At 43.3% G+C, this 26254-nt stretch overlaps 1 protein-coding gene across 3 annotated transcripts in view; it reads left to right on the forward strand.

Annotated features, from left to right (window-relative positions):
- Positions 1-26254, forward strand: part of RAPGEF4 (Rap guanine nucleotide exchange factor 4) — a 304737-nt gene that overhangs the window by 40696 nt on the left and 237787 nt on the right. For all 3 annotated transcript variants that reach the window (XR_009700414.1, XM_061184992.1, XM_061185019.1), the window contains exons 2-3: positions 15382-15524; positions 18151-18239. Coding sequence is in view for 2 of the 3 variants with exons in the window: in XM_061184992.1 (XP_061040975.1) it covers positions 15382-15524; positions 18151-18239 (232 nt within the window). In the remaining variant the exon portion in view is untranslated. The remainder of the gene's footprint in view (positions 1-15381; positions 15525-18150; positions 18240-26254) is intronic.

Here is a 26254-nt window from a genome sequence, read left to right on the forward strand (position 1 = left end):
GAAAAGAAAGAAAAAAAAAGGGTGGGGCGGGGGGGAAACAAGCCAAAAGGAGGGAACAATAACAAAGTATAAAGTAAAATTAGAAAAATAAAAGATTTATTAGGAAAAATAAAAATATAAAAGAATCAAGAACAATGAATCAACAAGGTAAAACAGAACCCCAATCTAAAAGAGGAAAAAAGAAAAAAACAATAAAGCCTTGGCTGTGGGGGCGGAGTTTAGGCAGGGGCGGGGTTTAGGATGGGGCAGGACCTAGGCGGGTGGGGTGGTGATGTTTGAGCATGGGGCGAGTCCTCTGCTTAGGACCTGCCCAGAAGGGGAGAGGCAGCATGTGGAAATGAGGGCCTCTGGAGTGTGGAGTTCTGGAGTTTGGGTGTAAGGCTCTGAGTGAGGGTGTGTGGGTAGGGTTTAGGCCCAGTGCGTTGGAGGGGGTCTCAGAGGGGGTCTCTGAGTGTAGAGGTGTGGCCCTGGGTGGGGGTGTAGGGGTGGGGCTTGGGCTCTGCTTGGCAGGAGGGTGGCTACGAGGGCAGAGGATTAGGCCCAGGAGCCCAACAGTCTCCCCCATCCTAAGTGGACAGGGAAAGCACTGGCCCTTCCCTTCCGTTCCTCTGCACCCCTCCCTCACCATCTTCCCCAGGATCTCCCCCGTCACCACTGGACCCCTAGCTGTGGGTGGGTCCCACTGGGTGTAGGAACTCCTCCCCTCCCCCAGCCCCCCCTCAGGGGTGCCGTCCCAGTGGTCTGTGCTTTACTTTTTCTCCCACTTCCCTCCCTCCCACTCCCTCAGGACCTGCACAGCTGGAGGAGGCCTAGGTGGGCAGAGGATCAGGCCCAGGATCTCAGCAGGTTCCTGGGAGCCCAAGTGGGCAGGGGAAACCTGGCCACGCTCCCTTTTGATCCTCTGCCCTCCCAGTGGTTCCCCAATTTCCCCCTTTGGGTGTGGGATCCCTTCCCCTACCCCAGCCACCCCTCGGGGGCGCCAGTCCCGTCCTGCCTCCACTTCTCCTCCCCCTTCACTCCCCCACACCCCACGTCCTACCCGGTTGCTGGGGTTTCCTCCCATCCCCTTAGGTGTCTGTTGGTCCCCCACTGGTGCCTGGTATGTGCCCTAGTTGTGAGGAGACGCGAATTCCGCATCCTCCTAGTACGCCATCTTGACTCCGCCCTCCCAATCTACTCTTAATCTCATCCCATGAATATTTTTTCTTTTCATATTTTGTATTTTTCAGTTTTAGAATCTTCATTTGCTTCTTTTTTGAGAGTATCTGTTTCTCTACTGATATTCCCTATCTCTTCACTCCTTATGCTAATCTTTTCTTATAAGTCCTTAAACATATTTATAATAGCTGTTTTAAAGTCTTTGTTTGGTATTTTCACCATCCCTGTCATCTCTGGGTCTGTTCCTATTGACTTTTTCCTGATTATGAGTCACATTTCCCTGTTCCCTCACATACATGGTAATTTCTGATTGTATGCTAGACATTATGATCCTCTCATATTGAGAGTCTGGAGTTTGTTACTTTCTTTAAAGCATGTCACCTTCTGTTTTCATAGGCAGGTAACTTATTGACCAATCAGTAAGTTTCTATTGAGGCTTGTTTCTATTGAGACTTATTTTTAAGCCTTGCTAGGGTAGTTCTAGGTTTGAGGCTAGAATGATCTTTTTTGAGTCTCAGTTGAATGTCCAGGGTGATGGGTGGGGTCTGTCTACTCTGGCTGGTAAGGGCTGCTATATCTCTCAGCACTGTGTGACTTCCAGAATCTCCATTCAGCTTCTACTCCCCAGGAGCCATTGCCTCCCAGGCTTCTTCATGAGTATTGGTCTGCACATTTGCAACTAATGAGTCAAGAAGACCCCTCTGCTAAATTTTGCAGCCCTTTCTATGAACAGCTTCCCTCTCTCTGGTTCACTTCACTGCAGATTTCATCTACTTCAGCATTCCTGAATTCTAATTACTGCCCCACTAGCCCCATGAGACTGCCATGCTCTACTTGGGCTCTCCCTCTCTGCCTCTGTTCCAGAAAGTATCTCCAGGCAAGGCATCAAGGTTATTGTGTGGATCACCTCTTGTGTTTCTATTCTTCCTAGGATCATAGTCCTGCATTACCTGTTAGCTAATGTCTGAGAGCAGTTGCTTCCTGTATTTTGTTCAACTTTTAAATTGTTTACTGTGGCACTAGTTATTCCATCATAGCAGGAGTAGAAGTTCTTTTCTTTTTGTATTGAAACAATAGATTTTTTTAATAAATAGAAAATTCCTTATATTTAAAAAAATTAATTGCCATTCTACATATTGCTTAAGTGATTAATCTGCAGCATCAGTTATAGAGATGGTTTTTTATTAGTGAACTAAAGACACCTATAAGGCTTTCTTTGACTGTTGGCTAATATGTGTACTTCAGTAACAGGTTGATGAGTTGATGAAATTAATTCTGGTTGAAAGCCTTTGGTTCTAGGTCAAAATGATGCCCACCTTGACACATTAAGTTCTTTTTTCTGTCCTCTCTTGGGTTCCTTGCTGGAAGTGCTGGAATTCTTGTTATTTAGTCCTACTGCCTGAGTTCTAGTTCTTTATGAGGCTTGAACACTCAAGCTTCCATAACTCATCATTAATCTAGAGACGTGTCTTCACCCAGTGTGCCTACATACCAAATTTTCTACTCCTATCTATTATTTATCAAATAAGGTAAAATTTAGGCCTACCTCCTCCAATTTAAATATACTTATATCCATTACAAGTATTGTGGGGCAGGACAGATTAGTTACCACAAGAACAGCCTAATTATCTCCACACAGGAATGATAAACTCCCTTGTAGTTGTCAGTCCTATATTATATATTCTAGTTTAGAACCACTTTCAATTTGTGCTTAGTTTAATGGATTTATTTGAGTGCATATCTTCAAAAATCTTACTGGTCGTCTTTGTTTCTGGGATACAGCTTTAGAACTACATTATTTCCATTTCCCATATGGTTTTTACCTTCAGAAAAGGCTGAGTAATATCACATTTTTCCATATTTAGGTTTACTAAATTAGTCATGAAAATTATCATGGGCTCACATGAAAAAAATGTAAATGGATCCTACAAGAAATCTTGGTGAATAATTAAGCTGCTGTTAAAAATGAAATGATTCTGGGCTTCCCTGGTGGCGCAGTGGTTGAGAATCTGCCTGCCGATGCAGGGGACACGGGTTCGAGCCCTGGTCTGGGAAGATCCCACATGCCGCGGAGCAACTGGGCCCGTGAGCCACAATTACTGAGCCTGTGCGTCTGGAGCCTGTGCTCCGCAACAAGAGAGGCCGCGATAGTGAGAGGCCCGCGCACCGCGATGAAGAGTGGCCCCCACTTGCCACAACTAGAGAAAGCCCTCGCACAGAAACGAAGACCCAACACAGCCATAAATAAATAAAAAATAAATAAATTAATTTTAAAAAAAAAATGAAATGATTCTTAGTGCATTCTTTCACTGAGAACACTGGAAGTCTGAGGATTTATTATTACTCTAATTTGGTAAGTGTGGTCACGAAGAGCAAAAAGTTTATAGACAGATAGCTTCTTAAGCAAAAAGTAATATAATTTTCCTTGAAATGTTATTCACCTTTAATAATAATAATACATTCACGTGTACAAATACAAAAGGCACAAAAGTATATTTATTCTTTCAACAGTGTTCATTGGGCATCTGCTATATGCCAGGCACTGTTCAGGGTACTGGAAATATAGCAGAATCCAAACAGACAGAAAATCCCTGCCTTCATGGAGCTTACATTCTAGTGGAGGCAATCAACCAAATAAATAACTTATGTGTTATTATAAATATGATGTTAGGAAGTATTAAGTGCTATGGAAAAGAAGAATTCTGGATAAAAATAGGTTGGCTGCTGCTGAGAGGACTGGGATTTTAAATAGGTGTCAGGATCAGCTTCGCCTAGAAGAGAATTTGTGCTCAAACTTGCAGTAGGTGAGGGAGGGAGTCTTGCAGATATCTGGGAAAGAGCATCCCTGGCAGGAGGAATAGCTATTGCAAAGCTCTCAGGTGGGGCAGAGGCCTTCAAGGGACAGCAGAGACACCTGTGTGTCTGGATAAGCACGAGTAAGAAGAGAATAGATGAGGAGGTTCCAAAGGAAATAGGTGACTGGGGTGAGGCATGGGGACCAGAGTATCCACCATCATCGTAGCATACCCGCTTCCCTTTTAGAGCCAGAGGTTTTCAACCAGCTGGTCCAGGGAGGTGAAGGCATTTTCAAACTCCCTGCTCAAAATGCGCTGCCCTCTGCTGCTGCTTATGGGTTGGAATGGGTAAAAGATTGAGAATAATGTCCTCCCGTCCTCTCCCCCATCCTCAGCCTTCCTTTTCCTCACTTTGTTTCACCTTCAAGGGTCTCCTTCTTGTTGCCCAGGAATTGAGAGTGCTAAGAAATGGTTATCAGAAAGATCTGACTCAAGAGATTCCCATTTCCTGTTCTCTAATCCTCATAACCTAAGGGTCTTAGGGCCTTTCAAATGTTTAGCTGTAGCAATGGCAATTTTTTGAACAGAGTTATCTCAAATTTGAATGTAGCACTAAGTAGTGTGGAATGATTTTCGAGAGCATCTGCATGCTATGGTGAAAATTACATGGGGAAAAAAAGCCATCATTTCAAATTTATCAGCAAAACATTTTTAAAGAAGCATCAGTTATCTGAGTCTTCCCAGAAGCCATTCTAAAAGTTTAAGGAGCCAAAAGAAATTATTTTTAACTTAATGCTAATAGGGCAAGTGTATTACCTAGGGAAAATTATGATAGCGCTCTTCTTTATGTGCTGCTTGGGGTCCAGTAAGCATCCAGTTTGGCTGGGCTTTGGAGACCTCTGACTACAGTGTGTGGTGGAGAGATGTGTGCCCAGCCTGATGATACTGTGCTGAGTTTAGACACTCATGTACAGTCAGAGAAGATTTTTGAAAAGGGTCTGCTAAAACTGAGCAAGGCTGTACTTTGATTTTGTATTTGTAATAAGACAAATTACAGCACCCTGAGTCTGGTCAAAAGGTTTCCCTCTCTCTTTTCACTAATAAATGCAGGATCAGCCTTTTTTTTTTTTTTTTATAAATTTCATTTATTTATTTATTTTTGGCTGCACTGGGTCTTCGTTGCTGCACGCGTGCTTTCTGTAGTTGCAGCGAGCGGGGGCTACTCTTCATTGTGGTGCGTGGGCGTCTTGTTGCAGTGACTTCTTTGTTGCGGAGCACAGGCTCTAGGCACGCGGGCTTCAGTAGTTGTGGCACGCGGGCTCAGTAGTTGTGGCTCGTGGGCTCTAGAGTGCAGGCTCAGTAGTTGTGGCACACGGGCTTAGTTGCTCTGCAGCACGTGGGATCTTCCCGGACCAGGGCTCGAACCCGTGTCCCCTGCATTGGCAGGCGGATTCTTAACCACTGCGCCATCAGGGAAGCCCCAGGATCAGCCTTATTTAGATATTAGCAAGGCTGGTCCTGGCCTCGGGCTGAAGACTGGCTTTTTTAATGGTCCAAAGAGCCCTGGGCCCCAGAGCTGGCATAGCTCTCTCGGTAGGGCAGATGACACACTGGTCACCTGCAAAAGAGAGGTGGAAGTATTCTGACTCCTCCTGTTGCTCTGCTCAGGACCAAAATGGTGGCCCCTGGCGACCTCCAGTCACAACTCTCTTATCTCATTTGGGACCCTGGGGGGCCGTTTTCTCTTCACTCTTTTATAGAGACATAAAAGCAAGTGGGCATGATTTCTAAACTGGGAGACATCAGGCCAGGAATGTGCAGACTTAACACGTTCTGCTCCCTGGTGGCTGACATGTAGGCCATGTTTTGGAAGGGTCACAGAGGTCATGGTGTGCCTTGTGACAGTCTCAGCTGTGAGGATAAAAAGCTGCAGTTGCACCTGGGGTCCATCAAGGGGATTTTTTTCTGAGAGTCACCCTGAACATGGGCAGAATCAATAGATGAGAGAGAATTTTGACAGTTGGTTGAGTTGAGGGGTGCGCTCCTGTGCGTGTGGGGGTGGCTGGGTGTGTGTGTGACGTTAAAGGAGAAGACGCCGATGCTGTGGTTAAGAATCTGCCTGCCAGTGCAGGGGGACATGGGTTCGAGCCCTGGTCTGGGACGATCCCACATGCCATGGAGCAACTAAGCCCGTGTGCCACAACTACTGAGCCTGCACTCTAGAGCCCGCGAGCCACAACTATGGAGCCCACGTGCCACAACTACTGAGCCTGCGCTCTAGAGCCCGCGAGCCACAACTACTGAGCCTGCACTCTAGAGCCCGCAAGCCACAACTACGGAGCCCGCGTGCCACAACTACTGAGCCTGCGTGCTGCAGCTACTGAATCCCGCACGCCTAGAGCCCGTGCTCCGCAACAAGAGAAGCCACTGCAATGAGAAGCCTGCGCACCACAATGGACAGTAACCCCCGCTCGCTGCAACTAGAGAAAGCCCGCGTGCAGCAACAAAGACCCAACGCAGCCAAAAATAAATAAATAAATAAATACATTTATATTAAAAAAAAAAAAAAGACACTGAGGCTTGTTAAAGGTAGTAAGCAGACTTTATTCAGGGCCATTGAGTCAGGCATAGGGACCACCACCATAGGAGTTTACAGGCGGGGAGAGGGATTGGGCTCAACTCCGAACACAGCATGGACAAGTGGCAATTTACAGCCAAGGAGCAAGGTGTGGGGGTGGGAGGAAGTCAGTGGCTGGAAAATTACTGAGAGGAAACATCAAGGGTAAGGAGAATTCTGGCTAAATTGACCCGACGGGATTCTTGCTGAAGACAAGGGTGATCTGATATCGTCTGGGGGATGGCGGAGGATGAGAAACCCAATCGGATATGGAGGGTGGTCAGATATCAGGAGTGGGGAGGTTCTGGTTAAACTGACTTTTTAGCAAGGTTCTTGCTGAAACTGCATTTTACAAAGAAGTACACAGATGGGTCTAGGAAAAGGTTCAGGAGTCTGACTACAGTTTGGTCAACAAAGAATATTTATCCACGTGTATGTGTGTGTTTGTATATGTGTTTGTGCATACATGTGTACACATCTCTGTACATATGGATATGCATGTGTGTATCTGTGTGTGTGTGTTAGGAGGTTGGTGGGTAAGAAACTCATAGGGAGAAAAGTCAATAGAACAGATCTCTAGGGAGAGGAGCCCTACTGACACACCACATTTTTTAGGAATAAATGACGCAACAATGGTGGTACTATAGACGTAAAAAGAGAAACAAGAAAGAACTGATTTTAGGAAGAATTTACAGTAGTGCCTTCATGAAGTCTTTGTAGAACTTGCATCCATCAGCGATATCTGTTTTTCTTCTGAATTCATATTTCCTTCTTTCCTATTTTAATTGCACTTCTTACTACATTTCACCTTGATAATTGCTGTATGTGTACAATTCTCCCTAACTCAGTTTGAACTTCCTCAGTGCAGGAACCATGCTCTTTGTATCACCCGAGTGCTTTCTTCTCTCATACAGACATGCAGATTGAATGAATGCATTTTCAACACCTTCTTTCTGAATTTTGTTGACGTTGTTGGGAAAATTTGTAATTAGTAAAGAGTCAACATTTCAGTATTCTAAGTGGTTAATAATCATATAATTAAAATAACATGATAAGTGGTAAACATCTTGAGTTTCAAAGACTTTTGATATATCCGTGTCATCACTGGCATTATACACACATGATTTTAGCATACTAATACTTACCTAGCCTCTGTGTAAAATGTTTTTGCTGGAAAAATAGGGTTCAGAATACCTGCTTCATTTAACAGGGCTGTGTGATGAACATTTCAAAGCCTTTTAAAAAGTTAATAGTGTTATGAAAAGGACGAGATTATCAAGTACGTATTGTTTGAGATCTCACTGTTGTTATAATAGAGAAAGGTATACATGCACACCTATCTATAAACCCTTCCAAAAATACAAGAGAATTCTAATATATGTTTTTAAGCACTTTATTCATTGCTTTCATTCGATACTTCTTTTAAAAGGTCTTTGTGGCTAACGATGATGATGAAGCTGATGGTACTCATGATAAGAATAGCTTCTATAGCCCTTTATAATTTATAAAGCTCCCATGTATTTTCTCAGACTTAACAGTTCATTAGGAGTGGGGACTAGCTCTTTATAACCCTAAGTTACTGTTAAAGCACAAGGAGACAAAACAAACCAAAAAGTCATTTTAATGCAAATGTATTTATTTAGCATTACACCCAATGTTCTGAAATACATTTACTGATCTTCAGAAGACATCTGGAAATTTAGAAAAAAATACAAGTGAAGTAGTTGAGGAAATTAAGCATTATGTACATTCCCACAAGATGACAGTACTGGTACAGCCCGTTATCGTCCATTTCTTGGATGAGCCTTCTGTTCACGACTATGGGAAGGCAGCTGGGCAGAGAGCACTTTGCCTCCCTTCCCTCCTTTCCTTTCCCTCTTCATCTACTTCCTGCACGCCTCCCCCAGGTCTGACTGCTGGGTGTTGGGATCCACTGTCCTGAAAGGTCCCCCAGAGATTCTGTAGGAGGTGGGGGGAGGAGGGGGGGCTTACTCAGCAGATTGGTGAGGGCAGGGCCCACCTCATGGCAGAGGATTTGCATATTGATTATCATATAGTCAAACAACAGAAGTCATCTAAGAGGAGATGTTTTGCTGATTTTATGGTTATTGTACATTTTTCCCCACAGATGCCTATGTGTTATTATTTCGTGCTCTGACTAATCCAGAAACTGGTTAATTAGTCCCTAGATAATCCCAAGTTGACTGAATTAAGATTTAAGAGCACATTAAATTTTCACATTGCATAATACACGTGGGCAGCACCTGGAATCCAGAACCTTTGCTATCCCTCGTACACCTGACTTTGGTAGTTTCCATGTTTGCCTCCTTTGTAGTAAAACAAGGTGCAGCCCAGAACATTGTGGGTACCCATGTTACAGTACTTACCATACAGTATTCTAATTTTGGTTACGTGGCTCCCTTCCCCACTGGATTGTGAGCTCCTGGTGGGTAGGGTTGGCGTGTTGCTCACCTCTGTTCTTCCAGCGAAAGGTATCTAATGTAAGGTAGGAAAGCAATACAGTTTCCTGAATGGATAAATAAAATGAATGTGTATTCATGAAAGGATGTGTTTGGTGGAGAGTCATTTAAAATTCCATAGATTTTGATAACTCATATTGCAAAGTTAAGTCTTGTTTATTTGAGTGCCATTAATTTGAAAGGTAGATGTGATAAAAAGTTATAACTAAGTTGTTAAAACCACTCCTTTCAAAATCTTAAACACATTCTAATAAAATTATCTTTTTTGTAATGCTAATAGGCATTATTTACCATTACAATTTATATAGTACTTAAAAGGATTTTATTTTATCGACAGTGTTTTTAGTTTGTGCCTTTTTAACTTAGATGGGTTAACCTCTGTCTGACCTCGCTGTCTGATTTAGACAGTTTTCAATGACGGACAGTAAAATCCATCCTGAAGAGCTAAAGAACCATAAGAAGAAAAAAACAAAACAAAGCAGGAAAACAGTGATTCAGTAGTTAATAAAAAATAAGATCCAGATAGTATTCACCAAATGAATGGATAGAAGAATGATGGTATCTCCAAGAAGACAGAAGTTGCATGCATGACATGTGAAAGAGTAAAATAATGTGATAAGATTCCAAAAAGAAATGATATCAATTGGACTTTAGAGAAGGATGAGAACGTTGTAAGGAAAAGCTCTGTGAAGGAAGTGAACCCTAAGCTGGTCATAAGGAACTGAGTCAGGGTGAGAAAAGACTTTGTGTCTGTATTAGTTTTCTATTGCTGTGTAACAAATCACCACAACCTAGTGGCCCAGAACATCACACCTTTATTACCTCATCAATTCCGTGGGGCAGGAGCCTAGGCATGCTTGTCTGCATTCTCTGCTGAAATCAAGGTGCTGACTGGGCTGCATCCCTATCTGGACTTGGGGACCTCTTTTGAGCTCACTTGGTTGTTGGTAGAATTCAGTTCCTTGCAGTTGTAGGACTGAGGTCCCTGTTTTCTTGCTGGCTGTCAGCCAGGGGCCTCATATATTCCTTGCCACGTAGCCCTTTTGCTACATGGCAGCTTCCTTCTTCAAGGCCAGCAAAAGAATCTCCTACTTTGGGACTTCCTTGGTGGTGCAGTGGTTAAGAATCTGCCTGCCAATGCAGGGAACATGGGTTCGATTCCCTGGTCTGGGAAGATCCCACATGCTGCGGAGCAACTAAGCCCGTGTGCCACAACTACTGAAGCCCGCGTGCCTAGAGCCTGTGCTCCACAACAAGAGAAGCCACCGCGATGAGAAGACCGTGCACCACAATGAAGAGTAGCCCCTACTCAGTGCAACTAGAGGAAGCCTGCGTGCAGCAGCGAAGACCCAATGCAACCAAAAATAAATAATTTTTTTTTAAATTGAAAAGAAAAAAGATTCTTCTACCCTCTTTTAAAGGACTTGCTTGATTAGGTCAGGCCCACTTGGGAAAAATCTTCCTTGTGATTAACTTAAAGTCAATTGGTTAGGGACCTTAATTATATCTGCAAAATCTCTTTAACTTTGCTTTATATTGTAACGTATCATGGGAGTGATATCTCTACACTTTTGCCATATTCTATTGACTAAAAGTAAATTAGAGCTTCTGCCTACCCTTAAGGGGATTATATAAGGATGTGGGTCATTGGGGTCACCCTAGGATCCTGCCTACCACAATGTCTTCTTTTGTAAATGATTCTTTCTCCTGCTGTTTGAACATGTTTTAAATGTGAAGTTTTTAGAAAAAGTGATTTAAAACATGGGCCCTGGGTGTCAGAGGGCTGGCTAAGGAAAATAACTTCTCTGAACATGGAACTTTTACTTAGGGGACCAGATGTACGCAGTTATTAAGGAAAGGAGCCTAGAGTGAGCTATAATTAGAGAAACCTGCATCATCATTTTGAAATACTGCAAGAGCTTCCTGACTGGTCTCTTAGCTGTTGGTCTTTACTCTCTCCCACCTGCCTTTACTTGCAGTCAAGGTGATCTTTCCAAAATGTACATCCAATCATGCCACTGCCCTGCTTCAAATACTTCTGCTGACTATTAGATGGAAGCCAAGTTCTCCAGCTTCCTAGGCAAGGACTGCCATGCCGTTCAGCTTGCTAGCCCAGTACATGTTTCACGTGCCCTTCATTCACACTCAAATGAGGCCATGGCTGGAGGGGTTAAGAAGTGGAGATGGATTTGAGAGACACTGAGTTGGTAGAATTACCTGGACGTGGTGAGAGAGGACGAGCCTGCTCCATGCACGGCAATGAGGAGTGCAGGTGCAGTGACAGATGTCGGAGAGAAGGTGAGTCCAGTTTGAGGTCGCTGTAGAACGTCGCATCCAAGGACTTCTTGTGTGCTTGGCCCTCTACTGAGTACCATGGGATCTATGAAGGACGTACCAGGCATGACCTCTGCAGAGAGGAGAATGTATGTGGCATTAGGAAATCATAGACTCACAAGAGAAGTAGGGCAACAGAAAGATTATCACCTGTGGTAGGTTACAGAGGTGGGTTGGTAAAGATGGCCATTAATAGCTGAATGGAATTTTCCCCACTCCATGAATGACAGAGAAAACATTGCTTTTCATAGTTTCTGTGGCCTAAATGTTTAAACAATGGGGGAGACAATTATTAGGACCTAATTTTGGGGTGCCCACAGAAAATCTCAGGAAGAGAGGTTTCGTGCTTGTCCTGGTTATCTCAAATTAACTCTGTCTTTCCAAGTGTCTTTTGTCACTTGGCCTCACACAATCTGGTTATGAATCTTGAAGTTCTTTTGTGCTTGTTTTGGTCTGTATGGACATATGTAAGTGTTTTTTTTTTCCTGCTGCTTTCAGTTTCTTCTGGAGAGTGTTGGGCCAAAAATGTTTTTAGGCCGCCCTGGTCTGCCTTCCTAATATGGAACATGCTCTGGGGAGAATAGACAAGATGGGATGCTGCTTTCCTTCCTGATGGAAGATGGATTCTAATCTCTATCTCTTTTCCTGTGTAACTAAGTAGAATCCACCATATCAATGTCCAGCCAATTTCCAGCTCATCTGGTCCTTGTGATCCCCCCTCCGGTTGACTTAAATGTTGCCATTGCTCTGGGCCTGCAGGCTAGTGCCAGCGCTTCTGTAGCGGAGCCCCGTGGGGTTCACACGGCTGCTTGCTGTGGCTGGGTGTTACCCCCTGCTCGTGCCAACACTGCTTCCCATGAAGTGCGCTCCGCTGGCTAGAGCTTTCGAGGGTAGCTCTGCCAGCCGCTGCACCTTCACTGCTTGGGAAATGCTTTCCCACCGGACCCTCAAAGACTCTCATTGAAAGTTGTCTGCACCCCTTTATTAACTGCTGAAATTCTAGCACCTGTTGCAGAGCCCCTTGACTTTTGAGAACATGGCTTCTGGTAGGGAGTTGATAAGGCCCTTCCAAAGGGACACGAGGTGGAAAGAGGCCCTGTGCCCAGTGTGCTGTACCTTCCCTGGTAAGCCTGCAAAGCTCTCAGCTCTTCCGGACACTTGGTCATCTCATAAACTGGCACTAATGCATCAGGATTTTCCTCCCTCCTCCCTGGGAAGCAGAACTCAGACCCTTTGAGTAGAGGTTAATTGGGAGGCTCGCCGAGGTTGTAAGCAGATTCTTCGAATCTAGTTATCTTGGGCCTGAAAGTGTGATGGGGGTGGGGGAAGAGCCTCTCAATTAAACTCATGAAAGCTGTGTCTTAGGTCTTCCCCTTAGTGACAGGTCACCTACTCATGTCCTCCAAAAATGTGCATCTCTCATGATGGGATCTGTCTTCCTCTGATAATGTCCCAAGTTCCTTGGACTCTGGCACATGTAGTCCTGACCTCTATGTTAGTCTAGGTGATGCTGTATTAACAACACTCCCCCTCCCCCAACCAAAATCTCGGGGCTTCACACAGTGGCGGTCTATTTGTCACTTGGACAAAGTCTCCATCTTGCGGCTGTAGCATCTGAAGCACCTGCCTTCTCATCAGTTTCCTAGGGCTACTGAAACAAGAGACCACAAACTAGGTGGGATAAAACAACAGAAGTGTGTTCTCTTATGATTCTGGAGGCTAGAAGTCCAAAATCAAGGTGTCGTCAGGGCCAAGTCTCCCTGAAGGCTCTCAGGAGTATCCTTCCTTGTCTCCTTCCAGCTTCTGGTGGCTGCCATCAATCCTTGGTGTTTCTTGGCTTAGAGATGCGTCACTCCTGCCTCTGCCTCTGCCTTCACCTGGCCATCTTCCCTGTGTCTGTTTCCAAATTTCCTCCTTTTTGTAAGGACACCAGTCCTTGGATTATGGCCCACTCTAATCCAGTGTGACTTCATCCTAATTTGATTACATCTGCGAAGACCCTATTTCCAAATAAGGTCACACTCATGGGTACCGGGTATTAGGGCTTTAGCATATTTTGGGAGAGGGACACAATAACCCATCACACACTGCAGAGTGTGAGAGAGAGATGGGAGACACCCCCTGGCTCTTAACAGTTTCACCTCAGAAGTGATGCGTGCTAGATTTGGCCACAGTCCACTGGCCAGAACATGGCTCCAACATAACTACAAAGGAAGCTGGTAAATGTCAGGGAACACGTGGGAATCTGGTGAGAATTACCTGTCTCAGTCACATCTTGGCCCTCCTCATTTCCTCTGATCCCAGAATGTTCTGGGGCACTTAGGAGGTGAATATTTTCTGTATAACGTGACATGTCTATCAAAGAACAAATAGACCTGGAAAACGGCTCCAAGAAAAGAAAGAAAATAGTTTATATAATCTGTAAAACTATCCCATTTTTGTTTAGTTCTCCAGTTCGTCTTAATCCAGAGAATACAAAACGATGGTCAACAAGTTGGATCTAGTCCATAGATGCTTTGTGTGTGGCCCACACAATGTTTAAGAAATGTGAACAAACGTCTAGATATCTTTCCCTGAACAACTGAAATACATGACGTCTGGCCCCGTGTTTCCACAGAAAACCAGTGATAAGGAAAATAGCCAATAAGGCCTGCTCCCTGTAGACAGTCCCACCTCTGCAGTTTGCAATTTGTCTTTGCTTTTACCACTGTTTTTTTATAGGAGAGATTTTTTTCCTTATATTTGGCTCTTTGCACAATCATTTACTTTACCTAATAGGCCCCGGCAGGCATTTGTGTTTGGGACCTCAATTTTGAGTAAGTATAGCCATCTGTAAAGGAAAACTCCTCCTCCTGTGTTTCCTTTACCCTCACGCTACTACCATACTCCCTACACTTCTGATACCAGGTGTGTGGGTTTTCCACACATTACGCAATTCTGTGACACCAGCTGGCTGTCCTACAATTCAACTCAATTCTGACGCTGTCTACCTGGAGATGACATCAGATCCCACAGGTTAAGGGCTCGGTCCCACAAAACTGCTCCCCGCCCACACACACATGCAACTTCAGATGTCAGCTGCAAGTCCAAGTTGTTATCTGTGCTTCCGACTGACTGGCTATAAATTGGAGGTTTCCACAAACCCCTCTTTGAGTTCGATGAATTTGCTAGAGCTGCTCACGGAACTCAGGAAAACAATTACTTGCTAGATTTATTATGAAAGGGTATAGCTTGGGAACAGCCAGATGGAAGAGGTGTACAGGCAAAGTATGGGAAGGGGCATGGAGCTTCCACACCCCCTCCCAGTGCCACTCTCCCCACATTTCCAAGTGTTCACCAACCCAGAAGCTCTCTGAACTCCGTTGTTCAGGGATTTTTATGGAGTCTTCATTACTTAGGCATGCTTGATGAAATTGATTGGCCATTGGTGACTGAACTCAATTTCCAGCCCCTTCACCCCCATGTCAAGGGGTACAGCTGAAAGTTCCAACCTCTAATCACATGAGTGGTTCTCCAGGCAGCCAGTCTCCATCCTTAGGTTACCTAGGAGTTTTCCAAAAGTCCCCTCATTAACATAAACTTGGTTGTGGTGGAAAGGGGCTTGACACCCATTTCACTTTTATGGCTCTTAAGCATTTCAGGAACTGAGGACAAGAGGCCAAATATTATAACTGAAGAGGCCTCTGTGGCTCTCATATAAGAAATTACAAGAGTTTTAGGAGCTCTGTGCAAGGAACAGTGAACAATTTCTTATTTCTTACTATTTTATATTTTTTATTGTAAATCACAATATCACACCATCTGCAGTATTTGTGATTTAAGGTGAACAGTTGACAAAGGCCTGGAAATATTTATAATTGTTATAGGGGGATAAATATTTGCAGTAAAATACTTGCAATTGGTATATTTGCAAAAATTTGAATATAGTTAGAATAATGCATGTTGACTCAAGTAAGTTCTTTCTGATATAGCCTTGTGCCTTTTCTCCCCTTTATAGACCATTAGAACGATCCAGTGAAGATGTGGATATAATCTTCACACGGCTGAAAGAAGTTAAAGCTTTTGAGAAATTTCACCCAAATCTCCTTCATCAGATTTGTTTATGTGGTTATTATGAGAATCTGGAAAAAGGAATAACATGTAAGAAATGCAACTCCAGTGGTGTGTTTTCATGTATAAGTTTGTGCTCATTTGTGGTTACCCTGTGGGGATGGATAGCATATGGGGTATCTATGTGCCAAATATTTGAGCTTCAGTCAAAGATATGAGGTTGACATTTCCCTCTCCTTTATTTATTCAGTTCCATGTAGTCATTTCCTTAACTCCTTCATCCACAGCATGTAAATGGTTCTTCCAGGGCAGCCTACTTTCCAGATGAAGCTGGAAGGATGTACTGATTTATACATTCAGCAGTATCCTTAGAAATTCTAATATATAATTATTTTCTGTAACCCAAGAAATATGGGAGCCAGCAGGATATTAAATAAGATAAAAGGTCTCTTAACTAATGATAATAGTAATTTAAAAAGTAAAGCATAGCTGATTTTACAATAGTAATGTTTCGAATTAACCTCAGTGATAATGTCTATTCCAGATGTGACCAAAGAGGTAGGGTAAGTAAAATGATAGGGTGACAGCTGCATTAAAAAAAAAACCCAAGTATTTTCTCATTAAAAAAGTAGTGCTATTCCATCTGTTGGGATACTTTATACTGCAGTAACAGAAAACTCCCATCCAGCTGGCTTGAATAATAACTCATACAAGGAGGGAAAATCAATTACTCATGTATAAGCAGTCCTGAGGTAGGATGGCTTCAGGGTTGGTTGATTTAGTGGCTCAATGACATTATTAAGGTCTCAGGTTCCTCCCATCTTTTTTGTTGGTTTATTTGTTTTTGCTATGCATCCTCAGGTGTTGGCATTTGTACTCAGATTTGTCCCAAATGGTTCTAATACAACTAACTACGGCAGTTGGAGGCATCGTATGCTGATACAAAACATTCCTGCTGAAGGACTATTTCTTGTCTCTTTTTCAGAATCCCCCAGCAGACTTCCTGTATTGTTTCATTGGCCAGAATTGCATCATGTGCCCATCTTTAAACCAATCACCATGGCTGATTTAGACCAATCATGGTTACCCCAGTAGAGCTAAGGAAGAAATACGTTCTTAGAATTTGGCCCTTTAGAGTAGGATGGGAACTTGTATAAAATCCATGTTCAGTTAAATAGGAGGAAAGGAGGGCATGATTCTGAGTGGCAACCTATCAGGATCTGTCACAACATCATTGTAGAAAATTTAGAAGACAAAATAAAAATCACCTGCAATCCCGAAATCCAGAGATTGATATTCACATTTTGTGTGTGTTCTCAAGATGTTTTCCCACATGCACACATGCAAAAACATAGTCATACTTCTATTAAAAAAATCATCCATACATATTGTTTTCAAACCAGTATTTTTATTCTTACTGATAGCGGGAACTTCATTCTTTTAGAGATGAGACTGTTTTCTATTTCTTAAGGCCATTTTCAAAATGAATCTTCTATGATGTGTAATGTGAATTTGATTGGCAAATGATAATGTCTTTGGGGGCCAAGAAGTTCATGAAAGGCAAAGCCCTAACTCTAAAATAAGTCCCTTACAAAGGCTAGGGATAACAGAGTTACTCGAGAGGCCAGCTATAAACTCAGCAATCCCCCATCTTAAGCTTATCATTGCACTTGGTAGGATGCTACTGTTGTTCTTGCCTTTCCACAGCATGTCTCAGTCAGAGAGTTTAGAACAGCTTGTCATCATTAATTATGGCTCCCAGAAGCTTCCTCTTATGCAGTGAGCACTAGCCTTGCCAGAACTTAACTGTCCCACTGAGTTGTCATGTGATTTTTCATTGAGCCACTTGACTTCTGACTCTGTGAGAAGAATTTTAAAATATCAGATCATTCCATCTAGTTATTTAGCTAGGATATTTAAAAGGATAGTTGGGTTTGTATGAGATTTTTGAACCAGTGTTTCAGAATGACTTTCCAAACTACTGGTCTTAACATGGATAGGAGAACTAAGGTTCTCTTTAAATAACTAAATGTTTTCTCTCTGAGATGACAAAAATAAAGCAAACTTAAGTTCAGAAATTTCTGATGAGAATCATTTCCAAAGAGTAGTTAACTCGTAATGCCTAAAAGCAGTGAATTTATAAACAAGAAAACGGACAATGAAATACAGTAGTTAAAAATTTTAAAACAGATTTTATTTTTCTTAATCAGCCATTGGTTAGCTTAAAAGGAGACATTCTATTCTAGAAAGCATGCTACTTTTAATATAAATAGATTTGGGAAATTGGGGTGGTGAGCTAGTTTTGTTGAGTCCCATAGTCTTATTAACATGTACCCCATCTAGAGTAATAATTTTCCAAGAATCACAATACAGTGAAGTATATTTAAGATAAATTACAGAGAATACCAGTCAATTCTTCCTACAATCAAACGATCTTATAGCATTTAGGGTTATCATCCCTTATTGCTGCTCTGTAAATATGAAAGAGTTCTGTTTAATAGAGTTCTACTTCATGGAACGTTGAATAAATAGGATATAGCTTTGCTGATAGAAGAGGGAAAGAAAATTATGGCATGTTCCCGTGGGAACAGATAGAGAAAGGTTGGTAAGCTCATCTAGGTCCAAGTTAGGCTCACAATAACCAGTGAGAAACTATCAGGTTACGTGGTAAAACCAACTTATATTTGGTCTACTTACATGGCTGTTTCTTTTCCAGTATTTCGCCAGGGTGATATTGGAACCAACTGGTATGCTGTCCTGGCAGGGTCTTTGGATGTTAAAGTTTCTGAGACCAGCAGTCACCAGGTAAGATACCTTATTCTTTTTTTGTCTTAATGTAAGAGTTATTACTTTTAAACGATACATTATCCCTCTGTCTTGTATGCCATCAAAATTACATTTTCTAAGCCACTTCCTCTTTCCCACAGTACGAGTTCAGCAAGTATGTGTTGAATTCCTTTATTAAGTTACTCAAGAAACATATATAGTGAATGTCTTCCATGATTTGAGTATGGCGCCAGGTGTGGGAACATGAAATGCAGGAGCACATGGGCTGTTCTCCAGAAGCTTGCTCTCTATTTGGAAAATGCAAACAAGTCCATTGCAGTGAGAAACTTCAGTTACATAAGGTGAAATGTGAGCAAAGGGGAAGGAGAAGCAAGTCTTCTGAGGTTTGTCCTTAGATCCTCTTCCATCTGGTTTCCTGACTTTTCTCCATCCTAGAAGTGATCCCCTTGTCAGCCTTTTAAGAGCTCCAGCAATGCAGGGGAAACGTGGTTGATGCAGTCCCCCAAATATCTCTCACTTTTTCTCTACCTCAACTTGTCAAATGTGGGAGGGCCAATAATACTTTTTTTTCTAAAGTGCAGCACTGGCTTCCTTTATCTTAATTAGTCACCTCTGAGGAGCTTGGCATCCTAGTAGATAAAACTCATATTCTTCTTGCCCTCCACCCCATAATATTTGTGAGTTTAAAATTGGACCCAGAGTCTCCTTTCATATCTGCAGTGACTTTTGCTCCGTCATTATTCCATGTGGCCTAAATGTACAGAACCTTCCTATTTAGACCCAAGAACCTCTCATCTCAAAAGGACACCCCTCTAGGGGCTACCATCAAGCTTCATATGAGAACGTTCCAAGTTTATATTCACATATTCAGGATTCAGATAAAAACTGAAGGAGGAGGATTGGCTAACTACAAAATCAGAAAGAAATATCAAGAAACATCAAAGAATCAGTTAAAGGGACAAATAATCTCCAGCCAAGTACCATGTTTAAGACAGTGCTTCTGAGCCTTCTCCAGATGTGGCACACTTCGAATGTGAGAAACATTCATGACGTACTCAACTTGAGGTTTAAATTTTGTAGGAACTTGTGTGTGTGTTGGAGTTGTGGGCAGTTACCATCTAACAAGCGGATGGTTGGTAAGTGGACATTTGGAGTTTGGAGTATAGGTGCCTGTGTTCCACCCATTGTTATGGAGGCTTAGGGTCTCAGGCCAGTGCCCAAGTTCTACTTAACCAATAGTGTACCTTTTCTATGCACCAGTGCATCAAAAGTTCCATGAGAAACTGTCTGGAATCTGTGCCCGCTAGCCTCAATGGTACTGTCCCTCTCCCCTCTCTCACAGGGCCAGTTTCCTCTTGGATTTCAGAGCGGTCCAACGGGGGAGATGGGTTTTGATTCTTGTAGACTGCCTCCGTTTCTCAGTGGGACTGAGGACAGCTAGCAATTCTTGGATATTTGTTATGTGCTAGGCAGCGTTCTAAGCACTTAATAGGTGTTTACTCCTTTAATCCTCACAATAACCCTATGAGGTAGGTCACATTACTGTTTCGTTTTACAGATGAGGAAACTAAGGCCTCAAGGGATTAACTAACTTGCTCCAAGTAATGTATCTAGAAATTAGGGGAACCAAGATTAAAACCGAAGGACTTAGGCACCTGAACATATGCTCTCAGCCAACGCTCTGTACTATTTGACTCTGAAGAAACATGATGAAGCATGTAATTTCCCTCTCTCGGCTACTTCTCATCCTTTCAGATCACCCCATGTCCTGCATCTCTGCACACCTTTTACCTGCAGACTGCTGTCCTGGTGGGTCCCCTCCGGCCCTCTTTGCTCAGAGCTGCTCCTGATAACTTACCTTCACCCGGTCCACCTCCATGGTTGTGCAGAGGGGGCAGGGCCTAGAAGAGGATGATTTTCCTTCCTCCTCTGCATGGTCCTGAATGAGTAATGATGGTGTGGGTGGAAAGTTGAAAAGAGAAAGGTGAGGAAAGAGAGGAAAGGGAAGGAAGATGCAAATTAAGGAAGAGAAAGGTGAGAAAGCAAGAAATATAAGCAAGAGAGATGAGGAAAGAATTTTAAAAAGCAGAGCAGATGTTCCTAAGGGATGATAAATAACATCAGCAGTGATATGCTGACACCTCAGATGTTAAAAGCTGGCATGAGATTTTGATGGTATTAGAATAGTATTTGGCCAGGGGCTGCTGGAGTGTTACCCTGGACCAATTATCTCTCACCATGGGGTGCCAGCCAAGAATAGCTGAGCAACACATTGTTATTAGCTGTGGGTTTTAAAAAAATTTTAGTAAACTTTTAACTTTAGATTTTAGCTGTGGTTTTGACCTCAGCCCCAATGCAGAGAACTTTCCTGAGCTGGGCTTGCTCTTCTCTTACTTTGTTAGGAATTAGTTTTATACCAAAGCTGGCTTATTGCCTCCTCTGTGTACTTCACAGAGTCCAACCATAATGTCCAACCAGAGTTTTCTGAATTGATTTGGAGAGTCACTAAGAAACAAGGAAAACACATTGACCTCTACATCCTCCAACCCTCCCAAGAGTAGCCTGAGACAGACAGTGATCCTAGCCTTCTAGCCAGCTCTGATGGGCAAGACAGGGTTCCAGCCACACGGAGGGAAGAAGCTAAGGAGAATGAGTGAGATGGCTGAATCTTCTCTCGTGGCAAGTTGCTCAAAGGGGAGAAACAAAAAAAAACATTTCTAGCTGCTCTAGCCTTGTAATGGACTCTGGTCTCTGCCCACTAGTGATGTGGCCACATCAGGTCTATGGGTTAGCCAATCAGAGTAATATCTTATGTAAGTCAGGGTTTGCCAGAAAAGCAATGCCAACAGGAGATAGATAGATAGATAGATAGACAGAAAGATAGATAGATAGAAAGATAGGAAGATAGATAGATAGATGGATAGATAGATAGATAGAAAGATAGATAGGAAGATAGATAGATAGGAAGATAGAAAGATAGGAAGATGGATAGATAGATAGATAGACAGACAGAAAGATAGATAGGAAGATAGAAAGATAGATAGGAAGATAGACAGATAGAAAGACAGATAGATAGATAGGAAGATAGAAAGATAGGAAGATAGATAGAAAGAAAGATAGATAGATAGGAAGATAGATAGATAGATAGGAAGATAGATGGATAGATAGAAAGAGAGATAGGAAGATAGATAGATGGATAGATAGATAGAAAGATAGGAAGATAGAAAGAGATAGAAAGATAGACAGAAAGATAGATAGGAAGATAGAAAGATAGATAGGAAGATAGATGGATAGATAGATAGACAGAAAGATAGATAGATACAAAGATAGATAGGAACATAGAAAGATAGAAAGATAGATAGGAAGATAGATAGATAGATAGACAAGATAGAAATAGATAGAATAGAAAAGATATTTCTTTTAAGGAATTGGTTTATGTGATTGTGGGGACTGCCAAGTTTGAAATCTTCAGGGCAACTGGCAGGCTGGAGATTCAGGTGAAAGTTGATGCTGCAGTCTCAAGGCTAAAAGCTGGAAACTCAGGGAGAATTTCTATGTTGCATTCTGGAAGCAGAATTCCTTCTTTGGGAAACCTCAAGGGAGACCTATGTGCTCTTAAGGCCTTCAACTGATTAGATGAGGCCCACCCACATTATGGCAGGTAATCTGCTTTACTTAAAGTCTACTGACTGTAAATGTTAATCACATCTAAAAAACACTTTTATAGCAAAATATAGACTGTTTGACTGAAAAACTGATTACCATAGTTTAGCCAAGTTGACACACAAAATTAACCATCCTATACCCCTATCATGGGGAGCAAAATGTGATTGGGCAATGGGCCATGGGAGGAGAAGCAAGAAAAGACCTGGAATTCCTAGAGACCAGCAACAGCATTGCTAAGTGCCTTCATGTGTCACACTGTGCTAGGGGTTCCGTGGATATTAACTGACTTCATCTTTAGTTATTCATGTCCTATTTTACAGGGCCTTGAAAACAAGGCTCAAGAGACCTTAGGTATAACTTTCCTGGGGCCACACAAATGTACGTGGCTAAATTAAGAATTGAATTCACTCGACATTTCAAAATGAAGCTTACTGGGTTTTACAACAATTCTGTGTTTGGTAAAGGAAGATAAATTTCTGTGGCTTATAGAAAAATTTTGGATACCTCCTAGATGCTTAACAAATACCTATTGGAATGTGAGCAACTCTCTAATTTTGTTGTACTTCCTGATTTCAAGTTTTTTTCCAATTTCTTTCACTTAGTAAGTCACCATGCATCGTATGAAACCTCATGCAGCAGTATTAATATTTTCATAGGAAAAAGAACCTACTGCAAGTCGTCGCAGTTTTCTGGCTAATTACTACGTTGACCGTTGTCTGCCCAGAGGATTTGTTAATGTCCACCACTAAGTAGATAAAGCAGAGTCCTTACTGACCTCTGAATGACAGTTTTACGAGGCCACATTTTTTGAAATTTGTATTAAATCTGTGGGTTTGTTTTTCCCCTGTGTATGTAAAGAAAGTTTGGTTACATTGTGGAATCTTTGCTGGGACTAACTTTATCTGCATATTTTTGGTCTCTGCAGACCAAAAATGTTAGTGCTGGAAAATTCCTGGACAGTGGCTTTAGAGGTACATGGCTATAAAAGAGAAGTATTTCCTTCTTTTTACTGCTTGACTTAGCAAAATAAACTCATTTTAGTTTTCTAAAATGCAGGCAAGAAAAAAAAGAAGAATTGAATTCACGTCTGACACACTCCAAATTTCACGTTCTTCCTGCCGCTCACACACGAAAAAAGGTGGGCAGGGGGCAGTAAAAGAAAAAGAAGAAAAGTCAAAAGAGACTAAGAGAGAATTAAGGAAAGAAATGAGGTAACAGCAAAGTCAAATCTTCAAAAGTGGTTAGGGCAGTTTCTTGCTAGCCTGCCCCTCCATTTCCTTTCCTCAAGTCTCACCCTGCCCTGCATGCCTCTCTTCTCATCTGAGAGTCAGAAGTCAGAGGAGATGGTGGGGATAAACTGCCAAACTTATCTCTGAGTTTTGGCTCCACAGTGGGGTTTTAGCTGAGCCAGAATGGTGAGATAAGGGCAGGAATGGCGAATGGTAACAGGGCGCCCACTAGAGGCAGCTTTGTGCAAAGCACTTTACAAGTTTTATTTCACTGGCTACTCCCTACATTGCCTTCCCCATTCAGTGCTATTATTAGTCTCATTTTCCAGGTTCCACAGCCATTAGGTGTCAGAGCCAGTTCTTTGTGATTCTAGGGCCCAAGTTCTTGACCCTCAGGGTTGTACAGGTGCCATCCGGAGGGTGGGAAGGGGAAGGGATAAAGTGAGGGCTGAGCAGTTTAGGAATGACGAGTGTGCAGAGAAGCAGCTTTTTCCCCTGCAGCTCCTGCAGCCACCCTCCTGCATTTCCGATTCCAGCTCAGAACTCAGAGCTCCACGCCTCACCTCCAAGCCCCCCTTGCAAGTGTTTGCCCCCTGAGGCATGCTGCTGGGAAGGGCCCGCTTCTCACCCTCTGCTGGGCTGCCCCTGGCATGTGGGCCCTCCTGCACCACCTTTCAGACCTGGACGCGCACAGTGAAATGAGCGCGGCCCATCCCTTCAAAGGGTTTCTGGCTTAGAGGGTGGGGTAGGTGTTGATGGGATGTGTAGGGGGTTGAGAGAAAAGGAGGAGCCTGACTTGGATGATGAGGTGGGTGGTGATGCCACTGATTGAAGTAAGAAACACATGAGGAAGAAAACCCTTCACAGATTCTGGTACAGTATTTTTATGGCATACATTTATTAGGTACTATTGATTTTTTTTGGAATTTTTTCTGAAAAAAATCACCCTATTTCTTCTGTATGATAGGAAGATATAACTATATATAACTTTAAGAATACACAGAGCAGAAATATTTTATTTGCCTCATAAATTCATGTTACTTTCCTGCCTGTTTCAATGTATTACTTTTTCTCCCTTCCCATCATTCCTCTATACTTTTCTGCTCACCAGAGTAAGAAAACGCACTTCTTGCTCTGTGTATGATTGGTTTGGCAGGTTCTTCTTGAATTCTTTGGACCTCCCGTGGAGGGTCACACTTATTTCTCATTGGCCATACACTACGAGCAGAGTAGTATTAAATCTCATCACGTGCAAAGCATTTCACTTGCACTCTTTTGTTTGAGCCGCTCTGTTAGGTCGACCCAGCTGTGTTGCATCTTGCTTAGGTCACAGGTGAATGAGTTGCCCACTCAGGAGGACACAGTGGTAGCCCATAGAGCTGGAAGTCACGTGACTTCCTTCCCCAATCCAGCGTGCTGCCCGTGCCACGCTGAGGTTCGCCACACGAGAGACCATCTGCCTGGGGAGGAGCCTACGGGTACAAAGGGCGCTTGCTCCCAGGCGCTGCCGGTACGTACGCATGGTGGTCACGGGGGTGTGTGGCGCCTTCTTCATCCCCTGGGATCACGCCGATGCCCAACATTATAACAAAGAAGGCCCTTGATTCCGCATTTGGGAGAAGGAGGAAAACAGAAACACGCCAGTGAGTAGTAATACAATCTTCAGGCCCTTTCCTGGCAGGGGAAGGCGGAGGGGAAAAGCCATGCGGCTGCGGGGAGCGAGATGGCTCGCCTCCTGATTTTGTTTGGGGTCAGCCCACCCTGTCATTGTAGAAACACACGTCTGCCAGCCGGGGGAGGCACGACTTGGCGCGCTGATGCTGCCTCGCGCAGTGTGCGCTCCTGGCTCGGGACCGGCACCCTGGGGTACAGAAGCCTGCCGCGCGCTGGCTGGGACCAGCTTCTCTGCGTCTCACGCAGTTAGGCCTACGCTCTGCTTCCCCGCCTTCTCTTCACCTGAGTCTCCCCAGTCCAAGGCCTCGAGCGCCGACCGGGCGAGGGGAGAGACAAAAGCCTCCGGATGAGGAGAGGGCCGTGGGCCGTGCCTGCCCGAGACCCTCCCCGAGGAGCTGGTGCCACGGTGCTTTCATTTCTTGCGTTACAGCCTTGAAACCATGTTTGTGCTAAGAACTCTGGGAAGTACGTGGATTAGTCCATTCCTGTTATTACGGTGAACTTTTAGAGGCCGTCCTTGGAAACGCCTTCCTATAATTTATATTGAGCCCACGGCTCCGTGAAACAAAACCTGCTCGGGAAGTACTCCTGCCCCTGTGTCCCTGTGCAGCGGCTGTCAGAGGCCCCTCTCCCAGCTTCCCAGCCGTTTTCCTGCCTGGCCGTGCGTTGTCTTACCCCCTGAAACTGAGAATGCCCAGCAAGGGGCCCTGCCCACGGACCACCTCACCATCCCTGAGTGTCCCAGTCTGGCTCACGTGCTCGTGTAGATTTCCACTCGGCAGCACAGACTCTACTGGGGATATATCCTCCAGTTCCCAGCGAGGCCTGTCCCCACCCTCCGTTTCTTACCTAAACCTAAGCAGGACCCGCAGGCCTTCAGATGCCCACAGCTGAACTCGTGTGCTCAAGCACCTGCCTGTCTCCGGTGCCTATTTAACTTAACGGGCTAAAGCCAGAGATTTTACATTCCCACTAGAACGAATAGTATCAATACTGTGGGTGGACTTTTTCTCTTTAATGTTTAAGTGGATTTCAGGTTAGGAGTGAGCGTTGGAACAAGTTATAAAACAAATATTAAGCTTAAAAACAATAAATAGTTTTTATAAACCGCACTATCTCAGACAAAACCCAACTGTGCGTGCATGTGGGGAGGGGCCGGAGAGACAGGGTCCTGCTTTTCTCTGCAGATTTTATAAGTGAGGAGCCTCTTTGGCATGGTAACTATTTAAATCCTAAAAATAAAGTTTTAAACTAATCTTTACACCAAAAAAGTATAACAGTTCCCCAGTCATATGAAAGAAGAATTTCTGACGGTTGCAGAGCAAATAGAAGTTCATACTGCAAAATAGGGAATGGGATGCTTTATTAATTCATTAAAACTTTTATATTTCTATAACAGACGCTTACTTAAAGTGTTAATATTTACTTAATGCAATGCACAATGGTTTAAAACAGACCTCTTTC

The sequence above is a fragment of the Eubalaena glacialis genome, chromosome 1 (assembly GCF_028564815.1).
Source record: "Eubalaena glacialis isolate mEubGla1 chromosome 1, mEubGla1.1.hap2.+ XY, whole genome shotgun sequence".
Classification (NCBI taxonomy): Eukaryota; Metazoa; Chordata; class Mammalia; order Artiodactyla; family Balaenidae; genus Eubalaena; species Eubalaena glacialis.